Source organism: Tachypleus tridentatus, chromosome 13, assembly GCF_004210375.1.
Source record: "Tachypleus tridentatus isolate NWPU-2018 chromosome 13, ASM421037v1, whole genome shotgun sequence".
NCBI lineage: Eukaryota > Metazoa > Arthropoda > Merostomata > Xiphosura > Limulidae > Tachypleus > Tachypleus tridentatus.
Genome location: NC_134837.1, coordinates 130,971,142 through 130,989,822, shown reverse-complemented (window position 1 = coordinate 130,989,822; position 18,681 = coordinate 130,971,142). Strand labels below are relative to the sequence as shown.

General features: G+C 30.8%; 1 protein-coding gene across 5 annotated transcripts in view; it reads right to left on the bottom strand.

Moving 5' to 3' along the window:
* LOC143240279 (multidrug resistance-associated protein 1-like) overlaps positions 1–18,681 on the bottom strand; it is an 88,241-nt gene that overhangs the window by 9,474 nt on the left and 60,086 nt on the right. For all 5 annotated transcript variants that reach the window (XM_076482470.1, XM_076482473.1, XM_076482472.1 and 2 more), the window contains 8 exons: positions 18,212–18,332; positions 16,432–16,576; positions 12,328–12,493; positions 11,527–11,726; positions 7,738–7,864; positions 3,602–3,703; positions 3,222–3,368; positions 2,526–2,684 (listed from right to left, as the gene is read on the bottom strand). In XM_076482470.1, the coding sequence (XP_076338585.1) occupies positions 2,526–2,684; positions 3,222–3,368; positions 3,602–3,703; positions 7,738–7,864; positions 11,527–11,726; positions 12,328–12,493; positions 16,432–16,576; positions 18,212–18,332 (1,167 nt within the window). The remainder of the gene's footprint in view (positions 1–2,525; positions 2,685–3,221; positions 3,369–3,601; positions 3,704–7,737; positions 7,865–11,526; positions 11,727–12,327; positions 12,494–16,431; positions 16,577–18,211; positions 18,333–18,681) is intronic.

Genomic DNA, 18,681 nt, shown 5'->3' with positions numbered 1-18,681 from the left:
TGCTAAATCCAGTGAACAATAACCAGGATAAGATAAAAAATACACAGGAGAGAGATGACGCACTGTCTCATAATAGATGTTACGTGTATATCATGATGTAGAGAGTTTAAATTCCACTAAAGCAAATGACCAGCAAAAGTTTGGTTTCTTTTAGCTTACGTCTTGATGGTGAAGTAAAATAGGGGAACAGCTGGAAGTGTTTGTTAGTTTTCAGCATTATAAGCCTGGGGACTTACTAGTCTGTAACTTGGGGGAGAAGTGATGAGATGTATACTTTTCATTCATCCTTCAAATCTTGTACTAAAAAGTATTGAAACTGATGGCAGAAGAGATGTGGGAAGTGTACTTAATCCATGATTCATTTTGATTTTGATATTTAACCTTCCATACATAGACTAGCCTGTGGAAAGGCTGCATGATTGATAAGTATAGAATATCTGTGGAATATATCACAAACAAGCCAGCCAGACTTGAAATGTTACTGGAAATGTTTATGAAAAAACTTGTCTTGTTTTATATACAAAGTGCAGAGTATACTTAACAGAGAATAAAATGAAATGTCTTATAAAAAAGTAAAGATTTTCACAGTCACACAATTATGTTTACTTATAATGTATTATTTCCATTAGTTGAGCCTTGCCTTATTATTAAACCAATTCAGAGCAGGAAGGTTGTTACTTTAGCACAAAAATACACAATATGTTGTGCCCTGTCCACCATGGAGAATTAAACTCTAAGATTTGGTGTTGTATGTCCATAAAGATATCACTGAACCAGCAATGTGTCTCCAGTGTTGAAGTTGCAGCAAGTACATAAAAATTCTTGTTCAAGTTTTAATTCTGATTATATTGTTTCACATATGAGGCTAATATGTTATCCACTGGTACATTTGCATTGAAAAATTAAAGAGACAAAATCAATTCATGAGCAAATTAAAGAAATACAGAAAATATGATGAAAAACTACTTCATGGTCCTTCAAAACAGTAAAATGAAAAAATATCAGAAGGGAAGCAATCAAAAATTGTTCCAGTAATTATAGACTCCATTCATCTTACTTCATTTGTGGGAAAAGTTTTGAAAAGTCTGATAAAAGATACTTTGCAAAGTCTTCTCACAAGGATTAAAATTTTATTGGATAGTCAACATGGTTTCACCAACAGAAAATCTTGCTCACGAATCTTTTGACATTCTTTGAAAAGATTACTGCACATGTTGATGAAGGGGTAAGGGTGTAGATTTGGTTTATCTGGATTTGACAAGGTGCCAAAAGGCTTATTAAAAAATTGTCTGTACAGGTGTGAAGGATAAGCCATGTAGATGAGTGTGAGGGTGTAGATTTGGTGTATTTGAATTTTCAGAAAGCATTTAGTAAGATGTGATAAAAAGGCTTGTAAAAATATCGATATATGGGGGGGGATATATTAGTAAATAGAAGAATGATTGGATGAAAGAAAGCAGAGGGTTGTTACAAATGGAGTTCAAACTGAATTAGTGTACCTCAGGGCTCGGTCTTAGGATATCTGCTCTTTTTGATTTACATTAGTGCCACAGATAAAGGAATAGCTGTGTTACCAGCTGTGAAAAGAATGCTGCTGATTTTTAAAGGGTTTAGATCATTTAGTGAGTTAGACAAATAAATGGCAAATGGGTTTTAATTATAATAAATGCAAGATAATGCATGTGGGTTATCATAATTTCAATTATAAGTATAATTTGGATTGGTATAGCCTTGATAGTGTTATGGAGGAAAAAGATATTGGTGTAATAGTCACTCAGTCTCTTAAGCCATCCAAACAATGTGCCATAATTATTGAGAGAACAAACATGATCTTAGGTTGCGTCTTCAGAAATACTGAATACAAGTCTAAAGAGGCTATAATTTCATTGTACAGGTCACTGGTTAGGCCACATTTGGAATACTGTGTTCACTCTTTGGTTCCTTACCTTAAAAAAGACATTGAATTGTTGGAAAGGGTTCAGAGAAGGGTTATCAGAATGATGTCTCAAATGGAGGAGTTGTCATATGAGGAGAGGCTGAAATTTCTCAAATTGTTTTCCCTTTAAAAAAGAAGAGATAGAGAAGGATCTGATAAAAATGTTTAAGTTTATAAAGGGAATTGATAATGTTGATGCATCATCTTTTTTTACATTTAACAGTGAGAATAGTAGAACAAAGAGACACAAAGGAATTTTGGCAAGGTGGGAGTTATCTTCAGCCAAGGCAGTTTCATTTTTCTAACAGGGTGGTTGGCTTTGGAAACAAATTGCCTTCAGATGTTGAAGAGGTAGAGAATCCATGTGCATTTAAGAAAAAGCTTGATTAACAAATGAATTATAAGAGCTGACTTTAAGAATTTTTTTCTTTTGAACTTCAGTTAGAGGATGGGACAGCCAAATTAGATCAATAGGTCCCATGTTGTTCACAAACTAAGTTATGTTAAACAATGTATCAAAGAATATTTAGATTTTTTCTTTAAAAATAAACAAAACTTGTAAATATAAACTTAAGAATGATATGATTACCTGTGGAATTACAGCGAGTTTTGATCGCAGATCATGTAAACCAATGGTTGAAATATCATGTTCATCGATATAAATTGATCCAAATGCTGCCTCAATGATTCGGAACAGAGAGAGAGTAAGTGAAGATTTTCCTGCTCCTGTTCGTCCTACAACACCAATCTATGGAAAGTCAATAAAATCTGTGGTTAATATTTTCTTAGAATTAAGAAATTTATGTATATATTTGTGACAACTTGTGATTCAAAATGTTAAGAGAATAAACATAAAATTCCTTATAAAGACTCTATGGTGAATGTAACATGTTACTTCCACTTCCTTGATATAAAAATGTTATGTGACAGACAAAATGAAACTTTTCTGCATTTTGTCTGAACTTGAGGTAGATAAGATGGAAACGTACTGCCTTAATTAATTAAACACTCCAGGTTAAGGTCCTGGCATGGAAATTAATTTTTACAGGTAATCAGTTCCTTATAATACATTTAAAGTGAAAATAATACCCAAGTTGTTTTCATGAACTGGTTTTTCAAATGAAATATGTTAAATACTAAAGATATACATTGATAATAATAGATAGCCTAATTGTAATGTGATTAAAGAAATACAAGGTCTACTGAATAGCCAATGTTTTTTTACAAGAAAATCTGAAAAAAAAAACAACAACTTTGATTGACTATTTTGTTCACAACATTTCACCTTTTCTGCTGACTTTATGTTCATGTTGATATCCTTCAAGACCAGGTCAAGTCCTTCTCTGTAGCGAGTACTATAATTCTGGAAAGACACTTTGCCTTCTGCTGGCCATTGCTTGGATGGTTTTTGGTCTTCAATTTCCCAAGGAGCCTAAAATAAAAAGTCACAATTTAAGTCTTACACAATGCATTAAAAATTTATTCAAAATAAATCTGAAGATTTCAAATACAAATTGATGGCTTCAAATACTATATAATTAATGTTTCAAAACCTATTAGTACAGAAATTTACACATAAAATATTCAAATAACTTTAATGACTTCTAAATACTAAAACTCAGAGGAATATAAAGGAGAATGATCCATAAACGTTCAATAGCTTACCTCAGATGGAAGGACAGAGAACTCATCAATCCTCTCCACTGACACAATCTTTGTTTCCAAATCAGAAGTCATTCGAACCACCCATATGAAAGCATCTGGCAACTATTCAACAAGTAGTATACATTTAATTGTTTGAAATAGAATATTGCTAATATAGTTTTGTGAATAGCAGACATTTTATTGCATCAACATAGAATGCTATGAAGAAAAATTTATACCAACTGTCTGAGAATACAGATGCTAGGGGGAATTTACTGTCGTGAAAATTACACTGTGATGGTTGTTAGTCAAATATCTGTCATTTTACAGCAAGAGTAGGCTTAATGTTTATGTTACACAAGTCTGTCTCTTAGTGATATTTAACTTCAGCCCTTCTTGTTACACAAGAATATATTTATATTGAATTAACTTAGCTGTTTACAAGCCTCTAAATTAGAATAAATAATTTAAATTGAATTCATTTAAGAACAAGATCCAACTCTTTCTACAGCAATTCTCAGAGTGAGTTTATTAATTTTTAACTGAAAAAAAAGAATGTTTTCTGGTTACACCTAAATAAATACTTTCTAAAATTATTACATACTTGTACTCATTTCAATTTGTTTGATATGCAGATGAATCATATCTTTTTTAAATTACTTATGTAACAATTTTTGGTGTCATTTAGTTTCCACACTGTTATGGTGGCAACACATGGTCCAGAAAGTCACAAATATTACCATGTTCTTGTTGCTTTGTTCTTTATAGCATATAATGTCTATTCTACCCAAAATGTTATTACAATGTATCATCCAGGTTGAAAGGATTAGCACTGTAATATCATTTTCTGGCTAATTTGACACTGTCTAAATGATACAGCTGACTAATACTGCGAAATAACAAAAGTCATGAGGTGAGGCTGTCAAGTGGGAAAAAAAAAACAAAGCAGGTACACTTTCTGTAGCCAATATTACTTGAAGGTCATTGAGTGGAGGTCTTACTTGGAAATCATCCTGTTTTGATTACACAAAGTTGATCTTGAAAAAAGCAAAAACTGTGAAACTAGGCACAGCCTTCTAAAAGCAACTGTCTTTATCATGTGTGGAGGAAGGAATACTGTGTTTGCTTTTTATTTGTCATATAATGATGACTGTTTTCATTTCCACCAACTTTATACAGTCTCATTCTTCTACATTTGCTAAGAAGACACAGTTAAGTTATCCAATTCAGAATTACTCTCCTGATTTTCCTGAATAATTCTATAACTACTAGTTCTTACCTGAAAAAACCATAATGGTATAATATGGGTTATTAATTTGATCTTTTTAAATGTTTAACAAGTATATTCACCGTAATTACAAATGATGCTTCTATGTAATAGCTTATTCTTATCTTAACTAGTTTATCTGTAGTGTTTTTTAGCACATATTAATGAATATTTATTTTTATTTTACTCTATAAAGCCAAAACATCTGGTCCAGACCTAAGTTAATTATAATCAATTTATTGTCATTGAAATGATAACAGAGTTTTGGCAATTTACTGCTCAAACCTGGAAAATGTAGAAGATAATTTTTAAATGCTGGTTTTGGTAAGTAAATTTCCTTTTGAAAATTCTAAAGAAAATATTATAAAACATGTATTAAATGTTTCAATAATAATGTTTAAACTTAAAAGTATAAGATGTGTGAATAATTGTACATCCATGATTCATTATAATATTCTTGTTTGTTGTCGAGGCAAAGCAGTCTAGACTTGTTTTAAAAGTAACTAATCAGTGTGTATAAAATAAATAAGAATTTCTTAACAGACACAGCAAACAAAACTTTAGTATCTACTAAATGGCAGAATCATCTATAATCATAGTTAATACCTGTGAATAAGTTTTTTTAATTAGACTTAAACAGGAAAATAAAAACCTCCCAGATAAATGTTTGTTCATTGAAAGCTGCTGTGCTAGCTGCCCTTATATTTAATGTGACAGACTAGAGGGAAGGCAGATAGTTAACATCTCTGCATCTATGTTGCATTAGAAACAAAAAATATTGTAAATTATAAATTAGGAATATATTTCAAGATTAAATGTATTGTTTAAACATTTTAATATTTAATTATTTACTAAAATAAATGGCATGGCATGGCCAGGTGGTTAAGGCACTTGACTCATAATCTGAGAGTTGCGGGTTTGAATCCCCATCACACCAAACATGCCCAACCTTTCAGTCATGGGGGAATTATAATGTGACAGTCAGTCCCGCTATTCATTGGTAAACGAGTAGCCCAAGAGTTGGCAGTGGGTTGTGATGACTAGCTGCCTTCCCTCTAGTCATACACTGCTAAATTAAGGACGGCTAGTGCAAATAGCTCTCAAGTAGCTTTGTGCAAAATTCAAAACAAACCAAACCAAACTAAAATAAATGCTCCATTATTCTTTTCTAAATTCAGTAGTAAATTTAAGTTTTAGATATTTATTTTTTACTTTTAGCTAAATTTAAATCAATTAGTTGAAAACCTCATCAGTTTTATCAACTTAATGATTTATTAAAATGTGTAAATTTCCATAGCACTCACAATGGCCTAATAATTATCCAGTTATCTAAAAAACTAATATACAATTAACATAAATTTCTGTAAATTTGCAGATTTTTTCAAATGCAACACATGTCATGACAAAGTGAAAAAATGCTAATTTTTTTTCTATCATGCAAGTTAATAATACATATTAACCTAGCAAAACTTTCACAAAAAACACAAAGAATTATTCAAAAATCATCAAAATGAGATAAAATATGACAACACTTTATACCCAGATGTAGCTGATCAATTCAATAGTTGTGAGGGTGAATATAGAAGAAATCATAATCATTAATCAAAGCACATCTATGTCTATAAATAGAAACAATAGACCAATTAATATTTGTGTTAAGAAGTCTGTCAAAACATTGTTAGCTCATCCTTCCTTCTCCCACTTGTTACTTTAAATGAACTTGGCTGTTTAACAGTTGGAGTTTAAAATAAGTTATGTAAACACTACACTCATAGCTCTGATGACAGAAACTGTAATACTGAAACCAGTTTGTATTATTGAGCCAAGTATTGTCATTCTATTATGTTAATTTATATAAATACCATTATACAATGTTCTTTAAAAAAATGATAAAATCTCATTTATCACAATTATATATCATTATGTGTGTCAGGTATTGTAGGACTGGATTCTTTACAATAGGTATATGAGACATACATACAAATATTCATTACAATGTTAGTTATCACAGTTTTATTCAGAGCTTTAAGAAGTTGTCTTTTCTTTCGTGAAAGTTCACACAAACTGATTCAGTTACTTTAGAACACAATTGACAACAAAAATTATTCTATACTCTGTTATTAAATGACAATCTGTGATAATTTCACTTTAAAACTTGTTTATATTTATATACACTGTACACTATTGCTAAACAAATGATCACATAAGTCTAGAACTAGAACTCAATTATGGTTTTTTCATGCATATTTATTTATACTCTGACAATGGTTTAAAACACTCCATTCAATACTAGATATTCTGATGCAATAATACTCAATTAAAACAATGAAAAACTCTGAAACTGTTGTAGCATGATGCAATACTCTCATTATTGTAAACAGCAGCTAATTCATAACAATTGAACCATACAATGTATGATTCATAGACAGTTAAACAAGCTTATCATAAAATATCACTTCTAAAAATAAATGAATATGATACCCATGCTATATAAACTATCCGTTTACAGAAAGTCTCTTGAATCATGTTGTCCCTTTTTAGATACCTGGTTACTTCTTTGAGAGGGTGAGGTTTACAATAATAATGGTTGAATATGAATTCCTTTATGTAAAAGTTGCACATGAAACTTACACAACAATTTCATTGATCTGCCCAATTTTTGCACAAGAATGATATTAAAGTAAATCTCTGAGATCAACATTGTTTCATACATTCACATGCAGCCATATCTACAGATCAGAGCAACAAAATCAATCTAAAACTGTCGTAGTTTTCCATAGTAACTCTAACATACTGTATGTGCCCTTTAACCAATATAAGAAAAATTTGTTATAAAATGTTCAACAAAGGCCTTACAGATAAAAATGATTTTAAAAAAATCAACACTCACATTAACAGCATATGACAATGTAAGACCGACAATTCCGGGACTAATCCATCCTCGACTAAGAACGGCAAACAAAGCTGTGAAAAATGAGATTAATGATCCTAGCAAGTACAGTATCATAGCCAACCATCTGTAAAGAAATACACTTTTTTCAAGACAAAAGTTTCAAAAACAAGTTACATGATAAACTTAAATAGTTACAATTATATATGAAGCTTGTATTCAGTTTTCATTTGCACGAAAAACAGCAGGTAAACAGGTATAAGTTAGATAGATATTATACGAATACTTGTCAAAGTTTAGTAAATGCTTGTATGTAAATACAAAATTCTAAATTACACAACTGAAAAAAAATACAGTTTTAAGATTCACATATTTAAAACAAATAAAATAGTAGTTGCAATATATAAATGTACACAGAAGTTATAGACATGTTTAGGTGAATTTGGCACTGTTTCATAAACAGGAAGGATAGATAAAACTAAACTTTGATATCTTGATACTAACTTAAAAAGTCTGATTTTTCTACAAAAATCTGCAACTCAAAAACAAATTTAAATGTTTATCTGTTTGTGTGGCTATATTTTTGTTTGATAAACAGGGTGTAAGTATTTTAATGTGAAAACTAATCTTCTGTTTTAGTATAAAAACAATACATATCTCACCCTTCCCTGTGCATGTTTTATATTTGTAAAATGTACATTTGTTGAAAGTTCTATTTTGAAACACACTGAATCCATTCAAGATTTTGTGCCTGTTCAGTCATAGGAATTATTTTCTTTTGTAAGATCCAGTAATAAAAATTACTTGCTTTTTTCATGGGAGTGGTTGTATTACTTCCTATTTTATCTTGTGTAGATGATACTGATCTATAAGTGTCACATGAAGCAGAAATATTTCCAGATTACTAAACTACAGAGAGAAGGTAAAAAATACAGTTTTGGTGCCTTCTAAAAGCTTTGATTTTGCCTTGAAGGAGACTAAATGCACTTGGGAAGTCTCGTCTTAGTTTCAACCTAGTTTCATTGTTACATATAACAACTTCTCTTATTTCAACACAACTTATAATGTAGTTAAGCTTATTTTTAGTTTATTTAAGTATATTTTTCCTCACTTTTTATTTCAATACACTTTATTTCAAAGATGAATAGAGAGAAGAAAGTAACAACAAACTTCCCCTACTATATATATAGGTTGAGGAAATGTAACCTTAATGGAAACTACTACACGTGCATTGCCACAATAGCACCACCAATCCCAAAGTCACTATGGCTGTTAGTAAGAGATAAGTTTCAGTGGTTAACACAGTTTACTGAGCGGCAAAGTATCAGACTGTGATATCAACAGCCAAAAGGAAACTGTGGTCCTTACATTATAAGCTTTAATGTGGAACATCAAGCTCAAATATCTATACAATGTTATTCACTATTTTATGATCACCACAAGAATTCCATGGTGATACTAGAGAACTCAAAATGTTAGCAGCTGGCTGACAGGGAAAAAGACTGCATAATGGAATCTGATCAGGTTGTCAAAGAATCAGCCTACATAGTGGTATGCAGTGAAAATAAGGTTATAGAGGGCATGCCTACAATGTGTTTAACAATCAGGCAGATTTACGTTCATAAAATAATGTTTGTTTCTTGAATCACCTATGTCTAAAAGAATAAAAAAACTGAAGAAAGAAAAATGGTTCTAAAATGCAATTGTATCTGTGATACATTGAATAAAATATCTGCTATTAATGCAGCCATCTTTCTTACCCAGTACCATGTCAGCACAAGAAAGCCAACTATGACTGTTGAGAGTAGTGTGGAAAAATTTCAAAATATTTTAAAACACAGAAACAGATATTCTTTTGAGTATTATGTGAAAAAAGGATTTAGTTAAATGCTCTGATTTACTCCTTTTTGTTGCATGAGTGACATTTTGAAGCAATAGAGCCCAAATTATCATCAGCATGCTTTCAAGATCATGCAAGAAGTCATTAGCTAGTGAGGTCAACAAGAGGACAAACAACAGCACAGGTGGCACTGTATATTTGACAAGGCTTAATACTGCAGTAATTAAATGTCAACTCATAGTTACACTCTACAGTTGTGTTTTACTTATTTATTGCTTCTTGTACCAATCAGTTATTGACAAATAGTGTTTCCTCATGCTAGTATTAAATTGCCAAATGTCAGTGAGCATGTAAGGGACAGGATTTAGGTTTAGCTTGGAATAGGACCTGCTGAAATTAATAGAGAAGAAGAAACTTTTGTATATAACTTCATACTCAATGATGGTTTTAGAAAACTTCAGTGTTTAGACAGAATGTAGATTTCACCAACTTCTCACCTATAGTGAAACCTAAATGTTTTACATATTATAAAATATGCTAAGGCAGTAAATAATGGTCAGATTGGTCGCTTTTGCTCAAACAAGTGACTAGTTAAATATTTTTTAACTTTGTGCTTGCAAAAAAAAGAAAAGAAAAAAAAGAAATTAAATTTCAACTTCACTATCATGGAATATATTCTGGATCTTTACATTAACCAGACTGTGGAGCTGAGAAAGTTAGTCAAAACTCTGCCACCAAACAAGTTTACTGATATAGATGTTTCTCTGGCTTGCTTATTGCATGTATACTTCACCCTTTCAGCTGTGTGGGCATTATAATATGATGGTCAATCTCACTATCTGTTAGTAAAAGAGTAGCCCTAGAGTTGGGAGTGGGTGGTGATGACCAGCTGCCTTCCCTCTAGTCTTTCACTGCTAAGTTAGGAGCAGCTGGTACAGAAAGCTCCTATGTAACTTTGCACAAAATTCAACACAGCATAGATATATTAACTTTTTTCTTAATCCCCCCTGCAGTTAATTATCAAATTATTTTTATATTATTTAAATTCAGTTTTCCTTCATTAAACATTTGTTTAAGTACAGTTTATTTAATTCTTTATTTTCTAACTTTAATTTTAATGTAACAGACTTGTGCACTGATATAATTTGCCCTTTTTTATTATTATTATTTCCATCTACATGAAATCCCTACACCTGTCTTCAACATACTGGGTTCAGGATTCTCCAGATATTGTGAAGATCAGATAATTACATATGTGATTACCCTTGGAATTCCACACATTTTAGAATCACTAATAAAAGTCTATATTTTCAAGTAGCTTGATAAGTTACCTGGAGATCTGAATTAATTTTTTTGTTAGCTTAAATGCTTTCTATATACAGCATATTATTTCAGTAATAGATCAAATTGCTGTGATTGCATAAAAAGCTCAGTGTTTCACTGGAGAGAATTATAATAAGTCTGCAGAAAGTTATTATGTTGGCTTTTTACAAAAAATTCTTAAAAATCAAAACTAACAGAAGTATAAAAAATTAATTCAGATAATTTTTAGTAACTTTCAGAAGATTGTGCTTGGTGTAGCTACAATTTTAGGTTTAGAACTGTAAAGTACACTAATACATTTGAAGTTTTTTTTTTAGATATATATGAACTGAAAACTGACACTCTAAGAGACAGATTCTGTCACAATAGGAATCTATCTCGTGAAACTAATGTGCAATTGAATACCAATTAAAAATAACAATTTTACAGTCTTAAGCAAAGAGCTTTTATTAGGCTTAAAAAAAGATGTATTATAATAGATAATAAATCTGGAGTATAAATGGATATTCCACCATGAAGAACTATTACTCTCAGAATTAAATATCTCTTTGTCAAAAGTTCTGTAAACATGCAGACTGGACCAAATAAAAGCATAAAAGCAAGTTAATAAACTTGTTTAGTCTTACCTGTTTGCTAATAAAGACAGAAAAAAGCTATTTTGGTTCAAGTCCACTTTGATGTTTGATTGGTTAATAAAGAACTCTTGAGCAGAGAAGGCTCGAATAGTACTTGTTCCATTGAGTGTTTCTGAGAAATGATTGTAAATGGGAGACCTTGTGACTGATTCTATTCTCTTTAGTTGTCGTGATGAGCCAATATACAGTTTCTGTATATTAATAACAAACAACAATGGTTTAATTTCAAGTTTCATAACTTAAGTTTTCACATGTTTTACATATTTCTTTATTAGGGTATGTTTTCATGATTGTATATGTGTAATCTATTTCTTAAATTACATTTTAAATAATTATAAAAGGATAAGTTGTAAACTTTCTTAAAAGAAAAGAGAAAATAAAATGTATAAAGTAATTCTAGTAACATGAAACACACATGCATAATATAATTTACAAATATAAAAATATACTGTGTTTCATGATTTCACTTTTATGAATAAATTCTAGAATTATGAAAATAAGGACCATCTTACAGAGAAAAAAATTCATTCCAGGAAAACAGTTCAATAAGAAGAGATTTTAAAAACATGGAATGAAGAGTCTACCTACAAAATAAAACTTATTAAGGGTAGGACTAACATCACTGCTTAACCTAATCATGGGGATAAAAACTAAAATATTAACATTTATAAACCTTCAAATAATTCTAAAAATTATGTGATTATTGGAAATTCTGAGAAAGAAATGAATTACATAAGTTTTGATTATTTTGAAGCCAATGGATACAAACTAAAAGTACAATATAACACTTACCTGAACAAACACATATATAAGACCAATTGGTAAAACAGCAGCAATGAAGACTGGGTTAGTGACAGAGATAATGATGATAGTTGATAAAACTTGTAAAAGACAATCAATCCAGCCATCAAAATTTAAAGGAATCTGTATGTCAACCACATCAATATCCTTTCCAAACCTGTAAGAAGAGTTTTAAGATAAATACACATATGATAAACTGTTCTTGATGACAAGAAACCCACTTGAAATAAAAATTTATCTCACAATGGCTGATATAGGTATCAAAAATTTTACTAATAAAGCAGAGAACAACATTTCAACCATCTTTCAAGGTCATCTTTAGGTTAACCTAACAAGTTAACCAAGATCAAAGTATGTGATATGATATTTTGGAATCTGAGAAATGAGAAGAAATATTCTGTACTTCAGATACTACAGATTCTCACACAACTACAGGGTGTTCGAAAAGTCACTGTGCACTTATATATTTCTTAACAGACATGTTTCAATACAGAATACAGGAGGTAAATATGAATGACAATTATAAACAATGTTGAAAGTGACCACCACTGGCATCAATACAGGCTTGGATCCTTCTTATTTTGTTTCTAAACACTGCTATCAGTTGCTGGCTTGAAATAGATTGAATGAATGCTGTTATCACTGCTTTCAAAACTGCACAGTGACTTTCAGAACACCCTGTAGAAGTAGCAGATTATAACAATAATAGCATCCTCATCATCTGTATTTTCTGACATTATGTAGCAAATCTGTTTCTACTAAATCTATACACCACATTGAATTGAAATTTCTCTTTTATTTTTTGCTAATAAGCTTTTCCTTTCCATTAGGTTCTCCAAGTTTTTCCAACTGTTCTTCCCTTTATTATTAACAGTGAACTTTTTCATCTATAATATATCCAATCCAGTTGTTCTGTCTTTTCCTAACTATTTCAGTGAAATTTCTTCACCAAGTCAGCTTCAGCAATTCCTCATTTGTCTTTCTGTCAGTGCTGCTCATCACATCTAAAGCCTCTACAGTCTTCCAATGTTATCCTGTATAAACATGTTTCTGCAGCTATAAAGTAGACACAGCTCTGTCTTCTAAGATATCACTGTTTTGCCATAAATGACTTTGAGAACACTCATCTTTGAAGGGTAAGAATTTTCACAGCAGATAAATTCCTTAAAGAGACAGAACTTGGTCAGTAAACAAAGAACAAGAGGTCATGATCAAATTGACCAAGAGAAACTGTAAAAATCTAGCAGGGTGATAATATATAAAGTACAGCCAAAGTGAAACATGGGAAATCTGATGAACCAATCCAATTTTTAAAAAAAGAATAAGCATCAGAGAAGTTATTTATAGGGATCCATCCTCCGATTAGGCAAGGGACAATTAATTCTTCAACTCATACATCATAGCCATTCTCAAAACAAAGGAAAGTACATGGTGAATCCTGAGACAGATAGGCAGAACAACTGAAACATATCCTTGCCATTAACAAAACAGTGACAATTTCAGAAACTCAGGAGTAAGAATTGTGCAACATGCAGAAAAGGAGCATGAAACATTCTTACTAACTCTCATATTGTTAAATGAGAATTGATAACTGAAAGAGGTGCCAAAGATTACAATAAATTTTGTGTATTTTGAAACAAGGAACACAGAATAATAAATCATGAAGAACTGTCCAAAAGAATCTTGATGTTACTCTTTGATAGGAATATGACAACACATGAATTAAAAAAATAAACAAAAATTACAAGCAGTGGAAAACATTTGAAAAAAAAACAATGAGTTGAAACAAATAACCAATAAACTTGGATAATAAAAACGACCTAACTTTCTCCATACAGTGCATGAACAAGGACAAAGGTCTAAAAATTCGTGTAATATATTCTTCCAGAAATTGAAATGAAGAGTTGAATGGAAAGGGTGAAATATAGCAAAGTCCTGAAAGGGACAAATGACTATTAAACTTTTGATCAGTCAAAGATTACTAAAAGATTGAAGTCCATTTTCCTATAATACAATATATCAAAAACATTACACACCTAAAACAACAGTTCATGCATAACTGCTGCAAAAAAAACCTCAATCCTGTATAAAGAAATCTCAGTGAAAATCACCTACATAAGAAGAGAGAGAGAAAACACTGAGTCTTTAACAAACACACAAGAAAGAAGAGATCATGCAGTAATATTTCTGGGCAAGTAAGTAATCCTTCAAAAGATGAAGTCTATAAAAATAACAATTTAGAAAAAATACTATTCATGATTCAAAGAATCCAAAAGTTGAAGTTCAACTATGACTACTTTTTACTCCATAAAAGATACCGACAAGTGATACAGAATACTAAATTTTATTTGTGTTCATGTCTCCCAGCAGCACAGTCTGCAGACTTACCACACTAGAAACAGGGTTTTGATACCTGTTGTGAGCAAAGTAAAGATAGCCCTTTGTATAGCTTTGTACTTAAATACAAAGTTTTTTTCCATTTGTGTCTAATAAGAATGCTTATCAAATTTCTATGAACTTAAGACAAAGTATATTGAAACTTTATAAAGTTCTATATTTACCAATTGTAAGATTTCACTTTTACAAAACATGAAAAGAAAACTGATGAGGTGTTAGAAATGCCATCAATTTGTACAATTTCATAACAAAAATGTTTTCTTCTTTCTGGAAAAGAATTCTGATCAATGGGTTGCATCAGATAGAAATATTTCAGCCTATTTCAATCATTAGACAAATATTGATAAATTTCACTCCATCTACAAGACAGTTTTCTATAAAGTAACAACTTGAAGGAGAATAAACCTATGATACTTGTCAAAGACAACTACTGGTTAAATTGTAACATACAGTCTACATTATATTACCTTGTCTTAATATTCTGTGACAGGTAAGTATATTTGTTCATATTCTGAAAAACACGTACAACTAGAAACAGTTGGAGAAAACTTATAGAGTGAAATGTCATTTTGGTTCATTGTAGAAATTTTAACAATTATAGTACAAATGAATCATCACAACCGAGAAAACAGTTCAGGCAATATATAACAGTTGTCCACATTTATGTGCTTAAAGAAAAAGAGATTTTACAAAAGAAAACACAAGAGGTAAACTAAATCCAAAGTATTAAACTTTCATACCTTGTGAATAACGTGCCCTATATGTGAAAAACTTGGAACACATATCAGGCTAAGATCAAGATATATTTTCTTATCATCAAAGATAATGTTTGTATTTTAAACTAGTATTATAGGTCTAAAGAGCACCCTTTGGAAGGTCTCATAGTCTTGAACCATTTGAGTCTCAATGTTTTACAAGTCTTGGAAACAGGACTGACTAAATTTAAAAGTTTTTGGACCTACCCAGTTATAACATGTGATATCAAAAATAATTGCAACTATACACATAAGCTTACTATAGGTTTCTATGAACTTCATCTGTTGCACATATTTTCACTACATTTGCAATTATCCCTGATATTTATCATGTCTAGAGGGTCTGCTGTGATTCTGTATAACTTAAAGAATCATAAAGAATTCATTGATACCATAAAGTTTTGAGAAACAACAATTAATTTGATTTGCTGAAAATTTTAATTTTTTTTATTCCTTCATTATTTTTGTTATTTTTCACTGTCTTTTTCACAAGAGGTGACATTAAAGTAAAGACTGTGCAGTTAATGTGTACAAAATTTTCAGTTAGGATGTTAATAGTTCAATGCACGTGATTTTTATTCTTCTTGTCTTATTTTTCATTGTGTAATTTATTACAAGGTCTCAGCCTCAGTTTTGGACATTGAGGTCTCAACCACAACACTAGTTTAAATGTAGTATTGTTTCTTCATGTTTTACTTTACAAATGTAATATCAAATACCACATATATTTTTCCTGCAAACAAAAATAAAAATTCAAAAAGCAACAATTATCAAACAACGTATACATTGTGCAAGTTACTAAAGTATTGCATCACTAGTCTTGAAACAATCAAAATTAAGATGTTACCTAGACTAACATATCTTTCAAAATGAAAATAACACATCTGAGCCACATGAACATTACTAAAATGTCAACTTTTTTCTTTGCTGTCTGACACAGTACCTGTTTAAAGTCCTACCCATGGGAGTAGTGTCAAAGAAACACATGGGAGCCCGCATCACAGATTGAAGCATGCTGTGATGGAGCACTCGACTTGCACGAACAGCACCCGTGAACAGTATTATTTTTGAAAGAAGAAAGAAGAGTGCTAAAAAATGATTGGTTAATATTTCAGTTAAGCTCTGTTTCATACATATATTCAACATAATTTCATCACACTGGTTTAAAAAAGAAACTTATGTAATGATTCATAGAGTCCTTTCCTAACTGGTCATTTTGGCTCTCACTAGTATTTTTTCTGATTGAAACTTTTTTTTAAATTTTTATCCAAAACTTTAAGTACTCTTAATAAAAATTACATACAGAGACCCAAGTTATTATAATGAGTTATGATACTACTAAACCAACATCATTTGTGCTGATTACATGTCAGCCATATCACTTGATTTACAAGAAGCTATGCCTTTGATCTGTTAAAATACATCCAAATGTCTTCCTTCAAATATTTAATAGGGATATCTACATTTACATAAACACTTATAAACAGAAATACAGAAAACATAAATTAAAACTTTCAGAGATAAATGTCATTAACACTAAAGCAGAGATGATAATGTTCAAACTAAAATTATAATAGGATTAAAGCTCCAACAAGTTTTTGTTATACGTGGTTTAGATTATGTAAAGGTAGTATAAGCAATATACATCTAACAGTTACAAAGAACAACAATTTATTAATAGCTATTTAAATGCATCCAGAACACTGAATACACACTTACAGATTTCAAACTATTGTTATCCATTTTCTTTTTACCTTTCCCATAGTCTTCAGTATAATGCTAAATAAAGTATGTGTGCATATGTAACACATGATTAGTACATTATATTAATATGATTCTTAAGCCTCACCATGTCATTACAGTCCATGTTGTTATGACTGTGCAGATTTATAATAGCCCAAGTTTGGTCTCATAAACCCATGGATTGTGATAAAACAGAATACTGAAATTTAATAAGCAAACAAATTTTACTTGTTTATCAAATGTGGCACTCTTGAACTAACAGTTACATATTATTAGACATGTGGTACTGTAATAATCTTAGTTCCTTATATATATATATTAATTTCCTTCAGCTTGTGGTAATGAACCCAAATCATGCGAGTGTTCTTATCAACTGAAACAATGGGTTTAACCCAATAACAGTTGCTAGGGCACTTAGAGTCAACTGTGATACATTTTTCTATATAATAACCAAAGCTTTTTTCATCACAGTTTTGCAAAAAAGTATCAGCATATAAAAACTCTTGTGCAGTTTTACAGCAAAAATTGTTTTAATTATTTGAGTTCGTGAAAATAAGTTATAGTCCTGTGCCCATTAACATAATATAATTAATTAACAACTTAAAAAAATTACCTGTTTCATACAAACAACAAAATTAATTTTCTAATATCATACTTGCAAAAAGTTTGGTCTCCAAAGTCAGTTATTTTTATCATAAAGTTCACTTTTTGGAAGGATTTGTTCTAGCTTGAGTCTAACAAAACTTGTACTGCCTTCTCAAATTATAGTTAAAAATAAGCCACATGGGAAGGATACTGGGGATATTCAATGGGCAGTAGAATAAAACATAACCTTAAATCCAGAATGAGATTTAACTAAACAATTTGATGGTATCTTCAAAGTCAATGGATAAACATTATCTCCCTCATCTGTTAACAAAAATCATTTAGTTCAGTGATTCATAATGTTAAATATCATGTAGCAGATAAAAGCAACCAACTCTGTGATAGTCCTAGCAATCCATACACAGTTAGCCTCCAATTACGCAAGTCAATGTCCTGGGATCCATCAGGCAGAGGTTTGTCACCAACCCAAGCACTTAACCAGTATTTGGACAAAAGCTAAAAATAAAAGAAAGCATTTTAACAAGTTAAATAAAAACGTAGTTATAACCTGAAGATACAAAACAGACACAGAAAAAGACTGGTTGACATTTTGACCAAAATGTATAAAGAGCATGTGACATAAGACTAAAAGAAAAAACAAACTTTTCTTGACTGTTTGTTGAATTATGAGCAAAGAACCTACTCAAGGGATATCTGTGCTAGCTATCCCTAGTCTAATAGTTATATACTACAGGGAAGGCAGCTAGTTAATACCATCTACTGCCAACTCTTGGGCTACTCTTTACTAATTAATAATGGGATTGCTCATCACATTATAACATCCCAATGGTTGAAAGGGAGAGCA